The sequence below is a fragment of the Petaurus breviceps genome, unplaced genomic scaffold, assembly GCF_028583685.1.
Source record: "Petaurus breviceps papuanus isolate PSGF00001 unplaced genomic scaffold, PetGlider_PUasm1.0 207, whole genome shotgun sequence".
NCBI lineage: Eukaryota > Metazoa > Chordata > Mammalia > Diprotodontia > Petauridae > Petaurus > Petaurus breviceps.
In genome coordinates this window covers 14041916-14064050 of record NW_027185850.1, presented here as the reverse complement: position 1 = coordinate 14064050, position 22135 = coordinate 14041916, and the positions used below count along the sequence as shown (strand labels likewise).

General features: G+C 44.2%; 1 protein-coding gene across 8 annotated transcripts in view; it reads left to right on the top strand.

Moving 5' to 3' along the window:
• LOC138164915 (nuclear factor 1 A-type) overlaps positions 1–22135 on the top strand; it is a 462063-nt gene that overhangs the window by 389157 nt on the left and 50771 nt on the right. For 6 of the 8 annotated variants that reach the window (XM_069092877.1, XM_069092876.1, XM_069092872.1 and 3 more), the window contains one exon: positions 19149–19240. The exons of the other annotated variants lie outside the window; for them this stretch is intronic. In XM_069092877.1, the coding sequence (XP_068948978.1) occupies positions 19149–19240 (92 nt within the window). The remainder of the gene's footprint in view (positions 1–19148; positions 19241–22135) is intronic. 8 annotated transcript variants of the gene reach the window in all.

The window sequence follows — 22135 nt, the reverse complement described above, 5'->3', positions numbered from 1 at the left end:
CTTGGCATTGTCTGCCTTGTCGATGACCCCCACAGAATGTGGGACTGAACACAGTACTCCGTGTGTCACCATCATCAGTATTATTTTTGCCATTTATATGGCACAAGTTGGGTTCTTAACTTTCTGTGTGAGTTACAGACCCCCTTGGCATTCTGGGGAAGCCTATAGAAGCATCTTTTTAAATGCAGAAGATAGTAAGATTAAAAAAAAACACTAATTATAGTGACATACAGTTATCAGAATCTATGCATGTGTTTGTATGCACACACACACACACACACACACACGAGTCATGGACCCCTGATCCAGCCAAACCTAGAATTGAACAAGAATGCCCTTCAAATCATTCCCCAGAAGGGCTCTTCTAGCCTCTGACTCAGGAGAACCAGTGAGGATCCGGGATCCCACTGTTTGCTGCTTTGTGTTGGTCAGTCTTTTTCCTGTTGTGCCTGACTTTGGCACCCCATTTTGGGGATTTTCTTGGCAAAGATCCTAGAGCAGTTTGCCATTCCCTTCTCCAGCTCATTTAACAGATGAGGAGACTGAGGCAAACAGGATTAAATACTTGTCCAGGGTCACACAGCTAGTAAGTGTCCGAGGCTGGATTTGAACTCAGGAAGAGTCTTCTTGCTGACTCCAGGGGCAGCAATCTATGCACTGCCCCCCTTTCTACTTTGGTACACCTTTATTTAAGAAACTTTCCCTGAAATAAGCAGATTTCAGTAGACATGTGGACCTTTGTGTAGTGAAAAGAGCCCTGATTTAGAATCAGGAGACCTGGGTTCCAGTTTCACTCTCGAACTGCCTTGCTTACTACCCCCTTGATACATCTTTGAGCTCCAGATCCCACAGGTCAGTACACCTGACCTCGGCCAAGTCATTTCTGCTCTTTGGGCGTCCATATCCTCTTCTGTAAAATGGGGGCATCACTGCTGCAAGTCCCCGTTAGCTTGCACAGTCGATGGGTCTTTCGGTGGCCAGCATGTGCTGGTCAGGCTAATGATTCCCCATTCTGTCATTCAGTGTCCTCATCCCTAAAGTGTGGCTGATAACATTTGAACTCCCTTCCTCAGGGGGTTCTCATTATACTCAGTATAAAGCCTTAAGCTTTGAAAAACACTTTACAAATATTATATTGTTTGACCCTCGTGATAACCCTGAGAGGTAGGTACTGTCATTTCCCCATTTCACAGGTGAGGAAACTGAGGCAGGCAGTGGTTAAGAGACTAGCAATTCAGGTGTCTTAGAATAGATTTGAACTCAGATTTTCCAAACTCCAGGTCCAGAAAAGTGGAGAATTATTCTGATGATGATGGGATAGGGAGGTATAAACCACAAAATGTGTCATAGCCCTTCGTGACCTTGGCTAAGTCCCTTATCTGTTCCCTTAGGGGAGACTAACAGCTGCCCCGCCCACCTCATTGTGACAAGTGAACAGAACAGACACAGAAACATTTCTAAAAGTTTCTAAATGTTCTCTGCTCCAATGCCAGGTGTAATTATTATTGCCATCACATAGTGAAATACAAATGGATGTCAGCAAGCCAGGGAGTGCATTTTTTTTAAAACTAATCAGTTGCCTCTGGCACCAACAGCCAGCCTGGCAGCTGTGGCAAAAAAAAAAAGTGGGGAAAGGGGATCTAGAGGGGAAATCTGGTCTTCACAGAGAGCAAAAAACATTCCTTAAAGCAAATTTTAAAAATTCATATCCATGCCCCAAAATCTTCCACATGATTTGAGCATTCCGTCCCCAGGCTGGCCACCACTGCCCATCATGTAGGGGGAGGTTTCTGGGCCATGGTATTTGGTGAGCAGTCAGTGGGAGCCCTGCCTCCCCAGGATGCCATGGCAACCACAAGTGCTAACTTGCATGATAATCAGTCCTGGGGACATCACGTGCTGGGCCCCCACCAGTGAGCTCCCATCTTGGAGCCTTACACCTGGGCAGGAAACAGACCCTATTGGATTGGCCAGGGCAGCTAGTGAGTGGCTCCTTTCCAAGCATTTAAGACCATGGAAATGTGTTCCTTCGGGTCTGCTATGGCACCTACAAAATTAGAGGGAATTGCTGTCAGGCCGTTGGACTTGGAATTTTTTTGTAATCTTATCCTTTAAAATGAAATATACTATATTATCCTCCTCCCCCCCCAAAAAAAAAGAAATTAGCAATTTAGCCTTAGAATTCTGGAGGAAAGGAATCCTTTTTGAATAATGATGAATACAACTCAGATAAAACTGGCTAGCCTTCCTTTTCTAATCAATTAAGATATGCAACAACTTGATTTAAAAATTCATAAAAGACTCATAAGCATCATTCATGGCTTCTTTATAAATCCCTTTCATTTTTTAAGATCTAGAATTTCTCTTCAAGCAGTATCAGGTGGGTACTAATGAGACCTAAGTTTATAATGTAGATGAAGCTGGGGTACCCCCCCCCATCAACAAAGTGCATTTCCATATTAAGTAATGTCATAGGAGCTGCCTGGTGGGGCTGGCATGTCGTTCTGCCTGCCTCTGTGCTGAGATTTCAGTGGTCATTTGATGCTGAGCAAAAGGATCCCTGGACAAAAATAATAAAGTCATAGTAAGTGCTTAATAAATGCAGATCATAGTAAGTGCATAATAAATGTAGGTCGTAGTAAGTGTTTTATAAATGCAGGTCATAGTAAGTCCATAACAAATGGAGGTCATAGTAAGTGCTTAGTAAATGCAAGTCATGGTAAGTTCTTAATAAATGCTTGTTGACCAATCCCAGGGGAAGAAAGTTTTTCAACTTTCCCTTGGTTACCGAACAAGTGTGAGAGACCCCCAGTTTGAATCTGCTTTCCATGGCAGTCTGACATCATGGATAGAGCCCTGGAAAATGTAGTTTCTAATCCTGAATGACCCTGATAAAATTTCTTAACCTCTCTGAGGTTCAGTTTCCTCATCTTGGAGGATGGAGTCAGTGACCTCAAAAATCCCTCTGAGCGTTAAAATCCATGATCTTATACCATGAATGCCTCTGGACTTCAGTTTCCTGATCTGTAAGATGAGGGGGTTGGGTTTGATGTCCTCTGCTGGCATTACCCTATAAAATATAGTCCGGAGGAGGCTGGACTGGATGACCTCTCTGAGGTCGCCCTCGTCTCTAAGCCCCGAGACCCCATCACCGTCCCCCCTGTGCCCTGCTTTGTGTCACCATCTGGACCTTTAATGAATTGACTTGAGGCTGCCAACCCAGTGGCCTGTGTCGGACCCCCAGCCACATTATAAACATTTCCAAGGGAAGGGGCACTTGGACCCTCCGTGGATCCTTTTCCACGGGACTCCCTGTTCTCCCTTTTCCCATCAGCCCTTCCTGTGAAGACCTCAGGGACCTGTAAAAATATTTTTCACATAGTTTTGGCAGAGAGCGCTGTCTCTGACTTAATGCAGCAAATAAACAGTGTCAGGGAGGGGCAGGAAAGGAAAGATAAGGGCAGAGGAGCCATCCCAGGAAGGAGAAACAGCAGGAGGCGATGGAACATGGTGGGGCCTTGGGGTGTCGCCCCGCACCTCGGCCCCTCATTCTTATGCCATGTGCTTTGTCTTGAATTTTGTTCTTATGTTAACTCCACTTCACAATTAATAATAATAATGGCTAGCATTTATATTCCTTTAAGCTTTGCAAATCACTTTATAAATTTTATTATTTCATTTTATCCTCACACCTACCCTGGGGGGTAGGTACCATTACTATCCCCATTTTACAAATGAAGAAACCAAGGCAGACGAAGGTGAGGTAACTTGCCCAGGGTCACCCAGCTAGTAAGTGTCTGGCGCTGACTTTGAACTCAGGCCCAGAGCTCTTGCCCTGTGGCGCCTCTAGTGGCCTCTTCTAGGTCCATACCATTAAATGCCATCACCATCAAGAAGTCCTCCCTGATTGCCCTCTGTGCTACAAGCCTGCACTCCTGGTCAGGCAGCGCCCTGGAGGAAGTGGTTGCCTCTTTATGTGCCTGTGGCACACCTCCACAGCACCTGGGAGCCGTACCCCTGCCCTGCTTCCTGCCTTGTCACCTGGGTGACCTGGTCCCGTCAGCCTCCTCTCCAGGCCCCAGTCTCCTTGTCTGCAGAGAGATGGAGATGAGCGAGATGACCTCAGGCATCGGCAGCTCCAGATCCACCAGGTCAAATGGGATCATCTTTGGAAAGGGCTTAGCACAGCGCCAGGCATGCAGTAGGGGCTTCATAAATGCTCGTCCCCATCTCTTCTCTTCTGTGCAGATGGAGGAGTTAGTCTAAACTATCTCTGAAATCCTTCCCAACACATTCATCCTGCAGCTTGCTATGACTAAGTGCAAAATCTCTGCAAGACATTGAATAACATCCAAAAAGAAATATTTTATGAATGAGTCAAAACCTTTCCATTAGCTATAGAATTTAGCTTATGCCTCAGCGGCAGGATAAAGCATTCTTTCATTCACTGGCGGCATTTATGGAGGGCCTGTTATGTTCAGACCCTCTGCCAGGGCATGTAAACATGACTAAGGCATCGATCTCCACCACGAGGAGGGTACAATCCAGAACCAGGGAGGCAGCCGGTGAAGCAGAGGCTAGAGTAACGAGTCTGGGGTCAGGAGGTCCTGAGTTCAAATCCAGCCTCAGACACTTACTAGCTGTGTGACCCTGGGCAAGTCATTTGACCCTGATTGCCTCCGTTCCTCCTGTGTAAAATTGGGATGATGATAATACCTACCTTCCAGGATTGTTGCAAGGATAGTTATAAAGCACTTAACACAGGCCCTGGGACACAGTAGGTGCTATATAAATGCTTACTATCCTTGAGGAGGTGACTTGAACAGGTAACTTTAGTTCTAGACAGTACGCTTCCTCTCTTAGTTAACTTTTATTCATTCTGTATATATTATATATCTATTCTCACGTGTTTATGTATATATGTATGTTTGCATGAGAAGCAGCCTGGTACAGTGGACAGGGTGTTGTCCTAAAAGCCAGAAAGATCTGAGTTCAAATGAAGTCAACAAACATTTATTAAGAGCTTACAGTGTTCCAGGCACTGTGCTAAGTGTTGGGAATTTAAAGCCAAGAAGAAAGAGAGACAGTCCTTGCCCTCTGGTAGCTTCAGTTCTAATGGGAGAAGACAGAACATGAATGGAGAGGGAGGAGGTGAAGGGGCCAATCTCAGAGGGCCCAATCAGGAGGTCAGTCTTGACCCTGGGCAGTCACTGAATGTCTCAGGAAACGCATCAAGATTATACATTGTATACTGAGTGCCAGCCAGGAACTCACAGGACTAGCCCCTCTCCCCATGTATGTGCTTTCTCCCATTAGAATAAAAGCCCCTTCAGGGCTTTGTCTTTGTACCCCTAATGTTTCACAAGGTGCCTACCTCGTACACAGTAGATGCTTAATAAATGTTTCTGAACTGGTAGAAGGCCCCTTAGAGGTCACCTAGATGAGGAAGAGACCAGAAAGGCTGATTCATTTGCCCAAGGTCACAAGGCCTTGAACCTGGGTCGTCTGGCTCATTTTAGAGTGTCAAGTCAGAAGGACAAAGGAATATTGCTTCCAGCTGAGAAAGAAAGGACTTTTCCCAAACTTTTGAGAAGTTCCTTTAGAAAGAAAGTTAGTATAATTTTTCTAGTGGAAGAAGAGCTCCAAATACCCATCAAAAGTGCTTTACTTTCTCATGGATCATAGCCTGTTAGAGGTCGAGTGAGGTACAGTGAAGGGGAGAGACACAGGGTGAGCATACGCTGGTGCCCCTGAGGCATTGAAAGCATAGGAAGGAGAACTCTAATACTGAGTGGGCTCGTCCTGGGACAGCTGACAGGGGAACACGGCCGCTCCCATGGGCAGGATTTGCCCAGGCTGTGAGGATATGAAAATGTCATCTTCTGTGTCTGGCAAAATCACACATTCACCCATACACATAGAAAGAGATGCATGGCTCTGTGCACAGAATGGCCAGCACCACGGAGGCACCACCAGCTTTCTCCCATGGTCCCCTAGCAATCACGAATCCAGCTCCTCAGCTTTGGGCACCAACATGCGTGTGATCATCCTTGATAGAAGTGGAAACTCCAACCAGCTGTCACCATCTGGCAAATTTATTCTTTCCATGATCTTGTCGACGAGGCAGGTGGATTGTTACTGTACATATCGAGGGAGTGGCTTGCATCTTAGATGTAGGAATGCATTAGCTTTGTGAGAAGGAAGGCACCAAATGCTGCTTCCCACTTGGGAGCGCAGGCGCATTTTCTTCCATAGGGAGAATTCTGTGATATTTTATTGGAGATCAACATGCCTTCATCTAATCATCAAAGACGTGGATCCTTTCTTCAATCCTTGTTTGCAGAAACAGAAAGAGACATTTATAAATCCCAGTCCCACATCCTCTCCATGCCAGCCACCCAGACAGAAGCAAAATCATACCACATCCCTATGGCAATGAGTTCACATCACATCTATCGAGCTTTAACCGTAAGGACCTAAGTTCAAATACCAGCTCTAAGACTGTGCTAAGTTTGGTAAAGTCACTTAATTTCACTGAGACTCAGTTTCCTTATCTGTAAACTTAAGGACTTGAACATCAGTTCTCAAACTCAGGACTCCCATTTTGCTCTTAAAATTTATTAAGAAACTCAGCAAACTTTGGGTTATATGGATTCTATATTTACTGTATTAGAAATCAAAACAATTTTTAAATGGATATTAATTCTTTTAGAATAGCAATAAAGCCCATCACATTCATATAAATTACATTTTATGGAAAAAAATCACCATATTTCCCAAATCAAAAATTTCATGAAAAGAGTGTCTTGATCTTACATGTTTTTGCAAAGTTCTTTAATGTCTGGCTTGAAAGAAGACAGCTACATTCTCATAGCTGCTCCCAAATTTAGACTATAAATATATATATATATAGTTGAAATAAATGAAAGAAACCTGACCTCTCGCAGATATGGAGTTGAATAAGGAAAGAGTATTTTAATAACCAAATACTATCTTAGTATTATTATTACAATAGTTTTGACCTCAGGGAACCCCAGGAGACTAAGAAGCTTACTTGGGAAAGTGCTGGATTAGATAATATCTACTGTCTCTCCCAGCCCTAAATCTCTGATTCTGTGGTCTAGAAGAAAATTAAAACCTTCAGTCAAGTCCAGGGATATGTTAAAGCTACAACTGTTTAACATCCTATGGAGAAGGCACCCTTGCCCATCAAACAATCAACAAACATTTGTTAAGGGCTTACTGTGTGAGAGGCACTGTGCTAAACCCTGGAAATACAATGTGAAAATAATCCGTGCCCTCAAGAAGCTGATACTCTAGTCAAAGCAGATGACCTGTGCATCTATAGAAAAGAGTGACTACCCCTGACTGCTTCGTGCCAGTTTGTCAGTGCCAAAGGAATGTCTGAACAAGTGGAAAGCCAGCATCACTCCTTAGTCTTCTTACCTTTCCGACCATGCCCAGGAGTTAGGTTTTGCTCATTTACTTTAATGAATGCATTTTATTTAGAGAGTAACTAGCATTTCCTCTGACAGCTCCTGCATGTATTAAAAATGAAAGTTCTCTCAGGAGCATCTTTTTATAATAAATGCCACTATAGTTTAAACAAAAGATTAGAAAAAGTATTTCTCTTTGGTAATTAGTCACCCTATTCATTCACTGGGCAATTGATCGTTTCCCAAATACCTTCCATTCATAAAACATAATACAAGGAGCCTCATTTGGAAGGGGCCAGATTAATGGGGTTTAGCTGACAATTTATTAAAACATTCCTGCATCTGTTTATACAGTTTCTCTACCCTGACAGTCTGGTGGAGAGCAGACAGAACCTTGGTCCTCAGAGATTAGTGCTGGTTTTGCCGTTTTTCTTTGTTTCTCTGACACCGCCATTCACCCGCTTTCTCATGTTCACAACCTTGGCTATGTTACTTCATGGCCACAGGCCTCAGTTTCTTCTCTAAAATGAATGGGTTGAAATTGGTGGTTTCTAAGAATCCTTTCTACTTGGAAAAGATTATTTATTTTCATCAAAAAAAAAGTCTTTGTTATAAGAGAGCGCTCTTGGAGAAGGGAAAGAGAGATACAGGGAGAAATCTAGGTGATTTAAAAAGAACACATATCAGTAAGAATCTGTTTTTAGAAAATGTAATTCTTTGTTTAAAAAAAAATACTTGTTAATTGACCTGAGTTGAAATTCTAGTTCTACCACTTATTTCCTATGTGACCTTGGGTAAATCACTTCTTTCCCTCTCCTTGTCCGAAAAATGATTGGTTTGGATTCAAAGGCTCTGAGGGCCCTCCCTGCTCTAAATCTGTGATTAGTGAAATTTACCAAATAAAAGAATATCCAAGTTGAAAAGGACCTCCAGGGCCATCCAGGCTTTCCCTGAAGAGTGTAAGTAAGGGTGAATTCAGGACTTCACTCGTGGATAGCTCTCAGTTTTTCCTGCTTTCTAGCCTCAGTTTGACTCTTTCTCACTTGCACCTGTGGTTACATGTTCTAGGACCTTTACCACCTAGCTTACCCTCCTCTCTACACCTGTTTCTTAATGTTCCTTTTAAAATATGGCATCCAGCCTGACTGCGCTCTGAGGGTCCCTCCACCTACACCCTCTGTGATTCTGTGATTTAGCTGCATTTGATCAAAGGATCAAATCAATTAGTAGGCATTTATTAATCACCTACTGTGTTCTCAGCATTATGTTAAAAGCTGGAAATTTTTAAAAATCTAGTCCAAACTTCTAACTTTACAGATGAGAAAAATGGGGCTGTGTTTTGTCCAAAGTTGTTTAACCTCAAAAAACCTCAGTTTCTCCATCTGTAAAAGGGGAACAGTGAGTCACTCAGGCAACCTAGCAGATACAAAATCGCTCTACAGCTTTCACGGCACTGTATGAATGTGGGTTGTTATTTGCCTTGACACTGCTGCCCCTCTGCTAGCTTACCCTAAAGGCAGTGCCCATTACAGAACCGTGGTAACCTGGAAATCACAGCATAGGCTTTTTCCCTTCCCTGCCCCTCCTTGGAGGAACACAACTGTCACTCAGCATGGGCCATGCCTCCATTCTAGCTGGCAGCATTATCATGATGGAAATGCTCTGCTGAGAAGCTGGGACAGCGGAGGCAGCCTAGCACCCGTCTCCCTTTGGGTGGTACGGGGGCAGGCTGGGGGTGGTTCTTCCTCCCAAAGACTGACTCAGCCAGAGGCATCATGGAAGGCTCTTCATTCGTATTTTTCCCTGCCTAACTTGAGAACCACCAGGAATCATCTTTCAGATCTGTTTAGAAGGCCTGGCCTTTCTGCTCTATTCTTTAATCCATTTGAATGTAGAGCCTTCAGCTCATACTGCTGAGTTGCTTGGAAAGCAGCATGACTGTTTGTGTGAGGCTTGAATTTTCTGTTCTTCAGAAAAAAAAAGAATTTGATGTCATTGTATCACAGCAGCCCGGGACTCTGCTTTGCTAGCAATCAGTCAGTCAGCAAACATTTAATAAGCGTTTACCCTGGAGACATGATGAAAAAGTGAAAACAGCCCCTGCCCTCAAGGAGCTTCCATTCTAATAGGAGACAGATACATTCACAGGTAGATAGGAGATGCACACAGAGCAGATGGAAGAAAGCCATTCTGGGCGACCATGCCCAGTCAATAGGCTGTGAGATCAGAGCTTTAGAGCTGGAGGGCCCTCAGGGCTCGTCAGGTCCCACGGTCTGCTTCGGCTTTGGGGAAGTTTGGTCACCACATCCACCAGACACAACTTTCCCTGTGTAGACAAGGACAAAGAAAAGCACTACTAGATTACTGGAGAGGAGAGCATCAGGCATCAGGGAAGTCCCATCAGTCCCCCTTTAATAGGTACCATGATAACTCAGATGGCTTTGGGGGAGTTTGCATGTGATTGTGTGTGTATGTTTATACATGAGTGTATTGTAGACATGTGTGTATGGTGGGGGAGGCAGCAAGGAGGAGGTCTTGTGTTCTTTTTATCATGTAATGGAAAAAGCTAGGTTTAAATCCACCTTCCTCTGGTCCAAGTTCACTTGTAGGGCAGAATCTGTTCCTATGAACCAGCCCAAAGGTTTCTAGCACTTAAAAGCATTATTCTCGGCCAGGCATCCATTGGCCTCACCCGACTGCCCAAGAGGTTCAGCATCCCGGCCTCGTGCAGGATCCGGCAGCCTTCCTTCCTTCATGTGGACTCCCATCGGCAGCTTTTGTCCCCTCTTCTCCTCTCCCCACAGAAGTAGCACCAGAAGGGCTTACCCAGAGCAGGACAGTGGAGGGCCTTCCACCTTCTAGGAGCTTGCAGGCTTGGCCAGACGATCAAGGTCCGAGGCCTCTTCCTAGGTTGTTACTCCCTTGCAGGAAGGGCAGTGGTGGTGGCCCATCCTCACCCGCTGCCCTGCAGCATGGATTAGAGCCGTGCGCCCCAGGTGATCGCAGGCCAGCCACGGTTCATGGATGGTCAGCACTCTGAGCTTCCTCTTTTTTCCAAGTTCCTCCACGGGGTCCCTTTCTCTGGGGTTCCTGGGAGTTCTCTGGACTGAGATTTCCCCTTCCATCACCACTGGACTTGAGTGGATTTTTTTCCTCCTGTTCCGCTCACCTTCCTTCTCCATGTCTGGAGAACCCAGAGCTAGGTATGCTTTGGGGCACGATGTTCCCAAATGGAGCGTGGGGCCTGCCATCAGTAACTCAGGCAGGCAGTCCTGATCCAATCACAAGGCCCAGGCAGTCCCAACCTTCCGTCCCAAGGTGCAGGAGCAGCACCCAGATGGACTGTGATCTTTTTGCCTGCTTCCTGCCATTCTGAAGCCCTGTGTCCCCCACCTCAGCCAAGCCCAGACACCCCTTACTGTCCATGTCTCCTCCCCAGACCTCTTAGCTCCGGCCAGCATTTGCATGGGCCTAGAATTTAGAGAGTAGAAGCTGAACCAGCAGGGAGAGGAGGCGAGCTGTTGGTGGTGTTGTTGAGTCATTCCAGCTTCATCTTACTCTTCATGTCCCCATTTGGGATTTTCTTGGCAAAGACACTGGAGGGGTTTGCCATTTCCTTCTCCAGCTCATTTTACAAATAAGGAAACTGAGGCAAACAGGGTGGAGTGACTTGCCCAGGGTCACACAGTATCTGAGGCCAGATTTGAACTCAAGAAAATGAGCCTTCCTGACTCCAGTCCCAGTGCGTTATGCTCTCTGGTGCCCCCTAGCTCCCCCAAGAGCAAGAAATAAGAAGGCATTTGGCCAAAGGAGAGTATCTCATTCTATTATTGTCAAGACTTTCCTATGTAGCTAAAGATAATGGTCTTGGTGCAATGGAAAGAACACTGGATTTGGGAGGACCTGAGTTCAAATCCTGACTGTCACATACTACCTGTATGAATTTCAGAAAGTTACTCCAACCTTCCTGGGTTGCACTTTCCTCCTTTGTGAAGTAAGATGAGAGTAAACACTAAGATTCCTTTGAGCTCTGAATCCATGATCCATTCACTAAGGGAGTCCCTAAAAGATTTTGAACAGGGTAAGCTTCATTGGAATAAGTGGAGAGTCTCCCCAAGGGGACTACTTTGAAGGACTGTACCCATTTGGATGTGTAAGTTCTGATGTAGATTCCTAGAAAGTGCCTATATTGTGTCTGACACAAAGTAAGCTCAGTATATGCTGGTTAAGTTGATTGATTGGCACATGGAGCTCTAGCGGTTAGGATTATGGAATTTTTTATTTAGAACTGGAAGTTTCACTGAGTCCAAGCCATGTATTTTACAGATCAGGAAAATCAAAGCATGGAGAGTCCTCATACCTGCCCCATGTCACCAACCTAGTTAGTGGTTAAGCTGGGGATAATTCTGTGGCTCTCCTGCCTCTTTTTAATTGTTCTTTGTTATCGCAAGCTGCCTCCCTTATTTATTTTTAAATTATCATTCATTTATAGTCACACAAGCCTTAAAAATATCAGAAATAACTGGTTAAGGAGAAACCCCTGCTCAGATGAGGATCGCATAATTGCATTTAAAGGCAATGTGCAAGATTCCTAGCCGAGATGGGAAAATGCTGATTTAGTGTATTCGGGATCACTGAGTATTCCAAGCACCCCATCGAAGCCACAGCTTTTTTTTCCAAATTGGGAAGCCACGGTGGGGTCAGGGATTAGAGGAGGAGATAAAGGAACAGGTAGGCACATGCCTTTTGAAGACAGGTAGATCTTGTTTAAAATCAGAACCTAAGGGGAAACTCCTAGTGCTGATGAGACAGCTGCTGGGGATGCCGGGAAAGCCTTTCTGTTTGAAGGGTAAGAGAAAAGAACTGCCTGAAGTTTCAGACCGCAGCTTGCTGTGATGTCCCTGAATCAGGTTCAGCAAAAGCCATCAAAGGACTCCACTCTCCTCCAAAAGTTACTTCAAAGAATCATGGTGTCTAAAGAGATGGAAGGGAACTCAGATATCATCTCATTGACCCTGTGCTTTACCAGATCCCCCTCTAGAACTGGTCATCCAGCCTCCAGGAGAAGACCTCCAGTGCCAAGGAACCTCCACCACCCAAGGCAGCCCATGAGGACACCTAGGGCAGCTAGCTCAGGGTCTGGAGTTAGGAAGACTTGAGTTCAAATCTGTCCTCAGATATTCGCTGCGTGACTCTGGGCAAGTCACTTTACCCAGTTTTTCTCAGTTTCCTCATCTGTAAAATAAGCTGGAGAAGGAAATGGCAAACCCCTCCAGGACCTTTACCAAGAAAACTCCAAATGGCTTCATGAATAGTTGACCACAACTGAAACAATTCAACAACAAATTGTTAGTAATTTTTTTCCCTGACATCAAGCTTTATTTTGCCTCTTTACGGCTTCTCCTTGTTTTTTGCTCCCTCTAAGACCGAGAAGAGCAATTCCAATCCCTCTTATGTGACATCCCTTCAAATATTTAATATAGCTAAATAATTCTGCCCCCCCCTTTGCCCAAGTCTTATCTCCTCCAGACTAAACATGTCCCAAGTGATTGAACAATTTCTTCTATGGCATGGTCCCAATTTGAGCTGACCAAGGGAAAAGTATCTTAATTTGCTAATAAGCATTAAGATACTTTCTGACCTGCTTCTTATGATTACTAAACTATATTCAAAGGCATTTCTTTTTTTCTCTCTCTTTTTATTTTTTAGTTTACATCATTCATTTCTACAAGGTTTTGAGTTACAAATGTTCTCCCCATTTTTCCCCTACCCTCCACCCTAAAACAGCAATCCTATTGAACATCCCCTCCCCCAATCTGCTCTCTCCCATATCTTCCCCCATCCCCTCTCCAACTTTTCAGTAGGGCACGGTGGATCTCTATGGCCCAGTGCCTGTATATCTTATTTCCCAGTTACATGTAAAATAATAATAATATATATTTTTTTTAAACATTGATTTTAAACCTCTGAATTCCAGATTCTTTCCCTACCTCCCTTGTCACCCTCCTTACTGGGAAGATAAGCAATTCATAGGTTGTACACATGTAGCTACGCAAAACATTTCCATAGTGGATATATTGTGAAAGACTGACTATATTTCCCTCCATCCTATCCTGCTCCCCACTTGTTCTATTCTCTACTTCGATCCTGTCCCAAAGGCATTTCTAAAAGAAGAGGGCCCAAAGTATTATGAGCAGTGACAGCATAATTTTACTAAGTGCATAGACCTCCAAGGGAAGGACTTTGAGCATTTTCCACAAGAAGGGAGAAGGGTACAGTAAGGACGTTCTAAATTTGAAGTCAAAAGACCTGGGTTCAGATCCTATCTCAGCCAGTTATTAGCATCATGACCTTGGGCAAGTCTCTTAAGTTCTCTGAGCCTTGGTTTCCTCATCTGGAAAATGAAATGATTGAACAGAGTGACCTCTAATGTACATCACTTTGAACTCTTAATTTTTTATGATCCTTAGTCCTTCTGAATTTCATGAGTGGTTTCTCAAATAATACATCTTTACATTTTGATTTCCTGCAGTCAAAATAGAGGAAGAATTATGAAGAAATGGGACAGCAAGTTGAGTTGTGAGAATCAGTATGTCCAAAAATCATTTTGCAGCCTCAAAGTAGTCTACAGATCAAATGGAATGCTGATGTTTCACACATTTGTAGAGCACCTGTCATGTTCTTGGAGCATAGTAGGGGCTGTTAAAATGCTTATTCTCTCCCCCCCACATACACACACACCCCAGAAGGGAGTCACTGTTCCCACAGATGCTTCAATAAGCTCTGTACTGCACCGATTGGTCATGTTATTGGACTAAGCAGAGTGTTTGTGGCCATGACTAGAGAAAGTTGAGTCCTTAGTCAGGAAGAGAGTGTCCCCTCTCCTCCCACCCCATTGTTTCAGTGCCATAACATCATCCCAGCTTACAGAACCCATCCAGCTGTAAGTGCCAGAGTGGCCCAATATGGCAGCACACAGCAGAAATGGTGGAGAGTCAGCTTGAGTCCCTTCACTTCTTCCCTGGTCCCCTCTTTTTCCAGAAGCAGCCATTCTACAGAGTGCATTTCCCTGAGCTCCCTTTGTTTTCCCAGACAGCCTGAATGGCCAGCTGAGGCTGACAGCCCCGCTCAGACCCTGCCTCCCAGACTTGGGGCCGTTTCAGTGAGCTATCTTCTTGGAGCTTCACCAAACACACACAAGGCTCCCTATAGCTGAACGATGGGTCGTTTGTTTTAAACGTGGAAATGAATCGCGTGGGAGAGTTTTGTTTTTACCAACCAGTGAGAAAGTGGAGCCCAGTTTGTGGGGTTATCAGACTGGTATAGGACATCGATTCAAGAAGCAATTATCAAGTGTCTACTGTGTGCCACAATTCAAGAAGTATTTATTAAGTGCCACTGTATACGAGACACTGACTGTGCTAGGTGCTGGTGAAACAAAGAGAAGAAAGAGTCCCTGCTCTCAAGTTTATAATCCAAGCTTCCCTCACCCCACACACACACACACACACTCACACACACACACACACAGTGCTCATGCATATACTAGGTATTTAATTCATATTTCTAGTGTTGAAGAAAGAGATGCCACAGTAAAGAAAGCAGAAAAAAATCAGAAATCCTTATTTGTGAAAACAGTAATAGAGATTTTTCTTTCTTTACCTTCTTTCTTTCCCCTTTATCATCTTTCCTTTTCATTTATTTTCTTTCCTTTTTTTCTTTTTGGTCTCCTCTCTTCCATTTCCTCTTCCTTTCTTTTCTCTTTTATTTCCTTTGGTCCAAACCTGTGATTTCATCAATCGGGAGAGCTCCTAGTGTGGAAACTGTCCAATGATACAAATTTTGTCCACCGGTCTATAGCTTACAACCTTATAAGCTGCGTGGGGGCACGAGGAGCATAGGTCATTGGATGTCACCCTATAGCCATCACATTTCAGGGGTAAAACTTGAATCCAGATCCTCTGACTCCAGGGATGGCCACATCTCTGCTGTGCCACACTGTCTATGGAAATCCCACCATTTAAGCTTGTGTGGGCTAATTGGAGTTCTACAATGTTTTGCTGGGGTCTCAAAACCAGAGGTTAATGGGATGGGGGTTCCCAATCACCAGCTGCTTTGCTTTAGTTTGAAACTCTCACCTTAACTTACATTCCCCTCATGTTCTTTCTTAACCCATCTAACATTTCAAGTGTGAAAGAATGAATAATGTCCTAACCTGCTAACCAGCCTGAAAGGGTATTTCTTTCAATGTTCCCTAATACTCTTCCCATCTCCATTTTTTCCCTCATGAATTGTTCAGTTGAATTAAGGTTATAGTGAGGAGAATTTTTGTCATACAAGGCAGCCCTAGGCCACCCAGGACACTAAATTTAATTCAGCAAGCATTTATTAATCACCTACTGTGGGCCTAGTACTGTGCCAGGAGCTGGCAATTCAGAGACATGTGCTGCTCCTGAAATTTCTTAAAATTTGTCCACTTGAAACCAGAGATAGAAGGCTGAAAACAGGAAGGTCTCAACTCAGCAGAGTACCCTTTCTCAGTCTGCTTTCCCAGAAAAAATGGGGGGGGGGAATCCCTGCTTTTTCCCTTAAAAGAATTACAAGTTTTCTCCAGAAACTTCTACTTGGGGATGCAAAAGAGAGAAACCTGGTATAAGGGGGGAAAGATAATGGATTTGGATACAGAGACAGACCTATGTTCAAATTTTGCTTCAACTATTTACTACTTATATGATTTTGGGCAAGTCACCCTTTCTGAGCCTCTGTTTTTCCCCTTTGTAAAATGAATTAGACTAGATGACCACTGAGGGCCTTCTAGCCTTACATCTAAGATCTCATTATCCTAAGTCACTTCACCTACAATTTCAGTTTCCTCATCTAAAAATGAGAGAATTATGCCAGAAGGCCTCCAAGATCCCTCCCAGCTCCACATTTAGGTTCCAGTTATCCTGTTACATCCCCACCCTTGACCTTAGGTTCCTTATCTATAAAATAAGGGTATTTGGCCATAGGCCTCTAGCTCTAGACCTAGGACCTTATCACTGTTGGTCCTCTGAAATTACACCTTTCCAGTAGATGCCAAAATACCCCATACGCTACCTTTAAATGATTCAGTGCTTCGTGAATCTGTGATCTCATCTCATCTCCCTCCACTAGTTCCTGTCCTCCCCCATGTGAACTGCTGCCAATCAGATCCCATCCATACCTTCTCATCTGTGTCCATTTTTATCCATTTCCTTCCATCTGTGCATTTTGCTACAGATCTTCCTGTAGGCCTTTGGGTGTTCTGCAGCATACTAACTGTCCATGTTTAAAAATCAAAAAAGAAAAAGAAAGGTATAGATACACACCAAATCCCATTGCCAGAAATGCTACGACAACAAAACATTCATTATGAAAGTATTCCACTGGCACCTACTAAAGCTACCCTGTTTCTCTCATTACATGGAAAATTATTACTAGGAATAATTTACACAATGAATGGTTTTTCCAGCCCTGTCCACAAAATAGCCATTTAATGTAACTTTTAAAATATCCCTGTGCCCAACTGGAAAGCATGACAACCTACCAAGGAAGACTATAAGGGCACTTATGTTAGTCATGGTAAAAAATCTCATCTCAGGATGTATCTAACAAAGGAAACAAGACCTGGGAACGTATTTCTATGAGAAAAAAATAGAAATAGGGTAGGCCTACTCTCCATTCCCTGTGGGAAATAATCTGGCAAAATGCTTTAAAACAAAGTGGACTATTACCCTTGCTCTCAAAAATGACTGAATCTGTCACCCTTGTATTTGAAGGCATAGCTTACAGTTAATCCAAAGAAAGAATGTTGCTTTTGAATTGTTTTTAGGTGTTTTGGAAATGATTTTGTCATAGTTGTTACAGCAGAATTCCCATAAAAGGCTAACTCTCTGGTGTTTTCTGTAAGAGAGCTGGCTTCAATTTGAGACAGTGCTTTCATTTTGATCTGGTTAACAGAAAGTGCCCTTTTCCCCCCTGTGGTCCTTAAGTCAACAAGCATTTTATTAAGAACCTACTGTGCCAGGCACTGTGTTAATAATCTTAGAATATCGACACGGCATCCCTTATAACTCTTGAACTAAAGTCAGAAGGCCTTCCTAAAAGCCACCTGCCCTCCCCAAGCTGTGCTCATGATTGAAAAGCCCTGGGTTTTGGAGCCAGAGGGGGCAAGTTCACACGGCAGCTCTGCCACTTCCTACTTGGGTGACCTTGGGGAAACTGGACCTCAGTTTCCTCATCTGTAACATGAGAGTGTTGGACCTAGATGACTCTGGAACCCTTCCAGGTCTAACTCTGTCATCCTGGGAGCCTGTTATTATTAGGTGAATGAATTCACATACCAGCTACTCCACTGTTCCTCTGGCTCCTATCCAGATATTTCCTATGTGACCTTAAACTGCCTTGGCCTCAGTTTCTTCCCCTGAAAAATGAGGGAGTTGGACATGATGTCCCCTTGGGTCCTTCCCATCCCTAGAGCTATGGCCTTCTAGTACAATCTCTTCATTATTAACCTCTCTGGTTCCTCCCAGTCCTACCTAGTTCTGTGACCCTATTTTCTGTGAGTTCATCAATGTTGATGTTTCCTCCAAAGGTGAAGGTCACTAGTCATCCAAACTTCCCTATCCTATAGGACTCCTGGCCATGAGCTTGCATTGATTTGTCACAGCAGGAGTAAAAATCAGTGACAACAGAACAAAGTAAGGGAACCCACTAAATCTGATGTTTGGAAACTTCTGTGTCAAGGATGCCTTTTGTCAGTCTGATGAGACCTATGGATCCTTTCTCAGAATAGTATTTTTAACACATAAAATAAAACACAGAATTGTAAAAGGAAATCAATTGTATAGAAATAAAGTTATCAAAATACATTATTAAAAATAATTTCATGAACCCCAGTTCTAAATTGCATTAATGTAGTTGAATGAAAGTAGTATGGAACCCTTGAAAATGGCAAAAATGTTGAGGTCACTGTGGAGAGCAGAGGAAGGATGAAGGTTTTTCAGTATGGCAGCTGGACAGCTGTAGTTTTGCTGGCACTCAGTGGGATGTACGTGCAGGTGGTGAGGGTTCCCATTTCTGGAGGCTCCAATTGACATGTCAGAAAGATGCTAGGCACCATGTGGGCCCTAGAAAGGTAGGGTGTTTAAAGTGGGTTTTTTATTCTTCCCCTAGACCTATTGAATTCCTGATTTTTTTAAGGCTTTATCCAGATTATAGCATTACACCAATATTTTGTGACTTTCAGAAATGCATCAGGGTAAAAAGCCAGGTTGTTAAATGAACAGCTTTGCTGTTCTGACTTCATTTCATTCTTCCCTGTGCTCTAAAGGCCAGGGGTGCTTCATGCAAGCACTCAGGTAAAATTCAGGTGGAGTTCTTTGCCAGTGCATTGTAATTTCCTAATTTGTTCAGTGGTAAGAGGTCGGGGGGAGGGGGAGGAAGCCAAGATGCCCCTAAAAAATGTATCTTTACCTACCAGTCATTTGAAGAACGATTGCCCCCCACCTCCACTTACCCCTTCTTTGTTATTTTCTGGACGGCTCTCACTAGCCCCAAAACCTCGCTAGCTAAAACGTGTGCCCATTTCTCTGTTAATCAGCTGCTTGGGCTCTGAGAATGTGTGTTGTGGTGTTGTTTGTGTGCATTCTGAAGCTGCTTCCTGAAAGCATGTGTCCCTTCCCTTCACAGCCTACTCGACACCCAGCACCTCCCCCGCAAACCGATTCGTCAGTGTTGGACCCCGGGATCCAAGCTTTGTAAATATCCCTCAACAGACACAGGTGGGCCGATCTCATCTTTTCTGTATCTGGTGCATTTCCACTGGTTTCTCCGCACAGCCAGCCGCATTGTCCCATCCTTCTGCAGAGTCGCTCATCTCCAGTCAGTCCCGCTTCCTTAATCCCCTGTGTGTCCTTAGAACTTGTGAAGGAAGAATGTTGCCTGTAACGTTTAGGGACTAGAAGGAGAAAGCTTCCCTGCTAGGGCTGCTTCAGGGGATGGTATGGAAAACTTCCAGGTAACTGCTGTTCCGAATCTCTTACCTTGTTCTCCCCAAAAAGTTGAGCCAGGAAGTCAGCCACACTTGAGCAAAAGCAAGTCATTTATTGCTTGATTTGACTCTGGGAACTGGGAAACCAGTGGCTCTGGGGTTTTCATAATGGAATCAGGAGCCCAGGCCGACCTTTTTGTGTTTGTTGTTTGGCCCTTTGGGAAAAAGACAAAGTTTTATGAGCCCTATTGAATTCTTGGGGTTGGTCCAAAAAATAGTTGTTGGCAGTTTTGTTAGTGACTAATTCAAGCCAGATGTAAGGTGCACTAAGTGGGGGGTGGGGGTGGGCAGGCAACATTTATAATAGACCATGATATGGGGTCAGGTATCATGTCCCAGAATAGAGTGAGCTGTTGTGTTAGCATCATTTCACAACTGGCTTTCAGGGTGAAAAAAATAGTTAAAACAATACAGTTATTTCAAAATGGCCGTTACCAGCTAAGAGACAATGCTAGGCATTTGCAGTCAAAAGGTAAACCGAGTCAAGGAATTTGGAACTCTGCAAAAACTGATCTCCATCACTGGGGAGAGAGAGAAAGAAGTTTCTCAGTTCAGGCGGGGAACCCAAGCATCTGTTCTCTTGTCTGAAGTGGGCATGGGACCCACCTTTCCCGCATGTGCTTCCACCCAAACACCACCACTGTGTCAGAGACGGTCTGTGCTTTTCTCTGTGTGTTCCCAGTGCATGCCCACGTCACCTCCAGAGGCTTCCTCTATTGCTTCCTATTAATCTCTGCCTGTAAGAAGTGACAAGGTACCCATAAGCAGGATGGATTTGCCGCGCCGGGACTGTTTGCTCCATGTGTAAAGGGTTCTATTTTATGACTATGTCAACAGTACAGGTTGCAGGACATTGTTTTTGAGACCTTCCCTGCATTAAACAGGGTCACAGAAAGTACACCAGCAGTTCAGGCAGCTGGGGTGGGAGTGGGGGGAGGGAGAGGTAAGGAGGGAGGAGGAGGAGGAGGAGGGAGAATTAACTCTTCCCCTCCCAACCTCTTCCTCCATCCGTGGGAATCCAGCTCCCGTCCCAGCCCTGGGATGGAAGCCTCCCTCTTCAGCGCCTCCCATAAAACTCTCCAAGTTCAGTGCTGACTTTGCACTGCCCAAATCTTCCCTATGATTTGAAAAATGTCTTTAAGCTCCCCACAATCAACCAAAATAGAGGAAACAGGCTTTCGGGATGTGCTGTTAATGTCTTCGACCACTCGGGTTTCTCCATTATAGTTCCAGAAAGCTGACCTCGCAGAGACAACGGCTCTCCTGGATTTTTTGGTTTTCTTTTGTTCTGTTTCTCACACTTTTTCAAGTATTTTTCTGCACCTGTTAAGTACCAACCAGCCATCTCCCCCCCCCCAAAAAAAAAAATTGCAGCTTGCCAATTATATTGAACAATCACTTTGGGTTTTTGCACAGGCAATAATCCACAATGTTGAACTCCAACCCTGAGTTCCATCCAGGTTATAGTTCCTTATAAGAGAGATAGTACAGCCTGGTAGTCCCATACAGCAGATGCCTTCCTTCCTCTGGTGGCATGTTAAGAGTAGTGAGCTGAGTTCATGTCCAAGTGAATCTGTCATTTACTCTCATTGGGATCTGGGGTCATTTGCTTTTCCTCTGAGCCTCAGTTTCCCCATTTGTATAATCAAGGGGCCCCATTGGATGAACTCAAAGGTCCCTTCCATCCCTACATCTGTAACCCTTTCATTTTGTGACACATAGCCCCCCTCCCCAACCCCCACCATGGTACTGCATTCCCTCATCTGTGAAATGAGAGGCTTGAATGACACGACCTCCAAATCTACGACCCTGTATTCTAGTTTATTTGTTTATAGTCCTTGTATAAGCCTGAGCAAATCACTTTCCTTCCTTGGACCTTAGTTTCCTCATCTGTGAAATGAGGGAGCTGGGCTAGCGAGCTTCTGAGGACCTTTTCTGGTCCCTGTCAGTGACCCCTCCCTGGGTCTCAGTTTCCTGAGCTGTAAAATGAAAGAGTTAAATTGACTGGCCTCTGAGGTCCCTTCCAGGTCTAATTATGATGATATAATTACATTTCTGTGTGTATGATAATAATAGTGTTTATATAACACTTTGCAAGTAATATGTCATACAGTTCTTTGCAAATATCGCATTTAATCCTCACAACCACCTGGGGTTGTGCTATTATTATAACCGGGGAGTTAGATACTGTCATGGTCCCCATTTTATAGGCAAGGAGACTGAGGCAGACAGAGGTAGAGTGGCTTGCCCAGGGTCCCACAGCTATAAGGGTCAGAGACCAGATTTGAATTCAGATCTTCCTTTCTCTACATCCAGCTCTGTCACACACACTACACCCCTCCAGCTGCCTAACGAAGTTTCCATCATAATCCCAAGCCTAAGGGATAAAAATTAAGAAATACAGGTATTCATATAAAAATTGCAAAGTCACAGAATTCTGAAGTCAGTCATCAAACAAACATTTATTATTGGGGAAATTTCTGTAACATTCCTAACAAGTAGTCTGGCCACCTTTCCTTAAAGCCACTACTGAGGAGGAACCCTCTACCCCCAAGGCAACCTATTGCCCTGTGGGGACAGCCTTCCTCACATCTAGCCTAAACTCTCCTCCTTCCAGTTTCCTTCC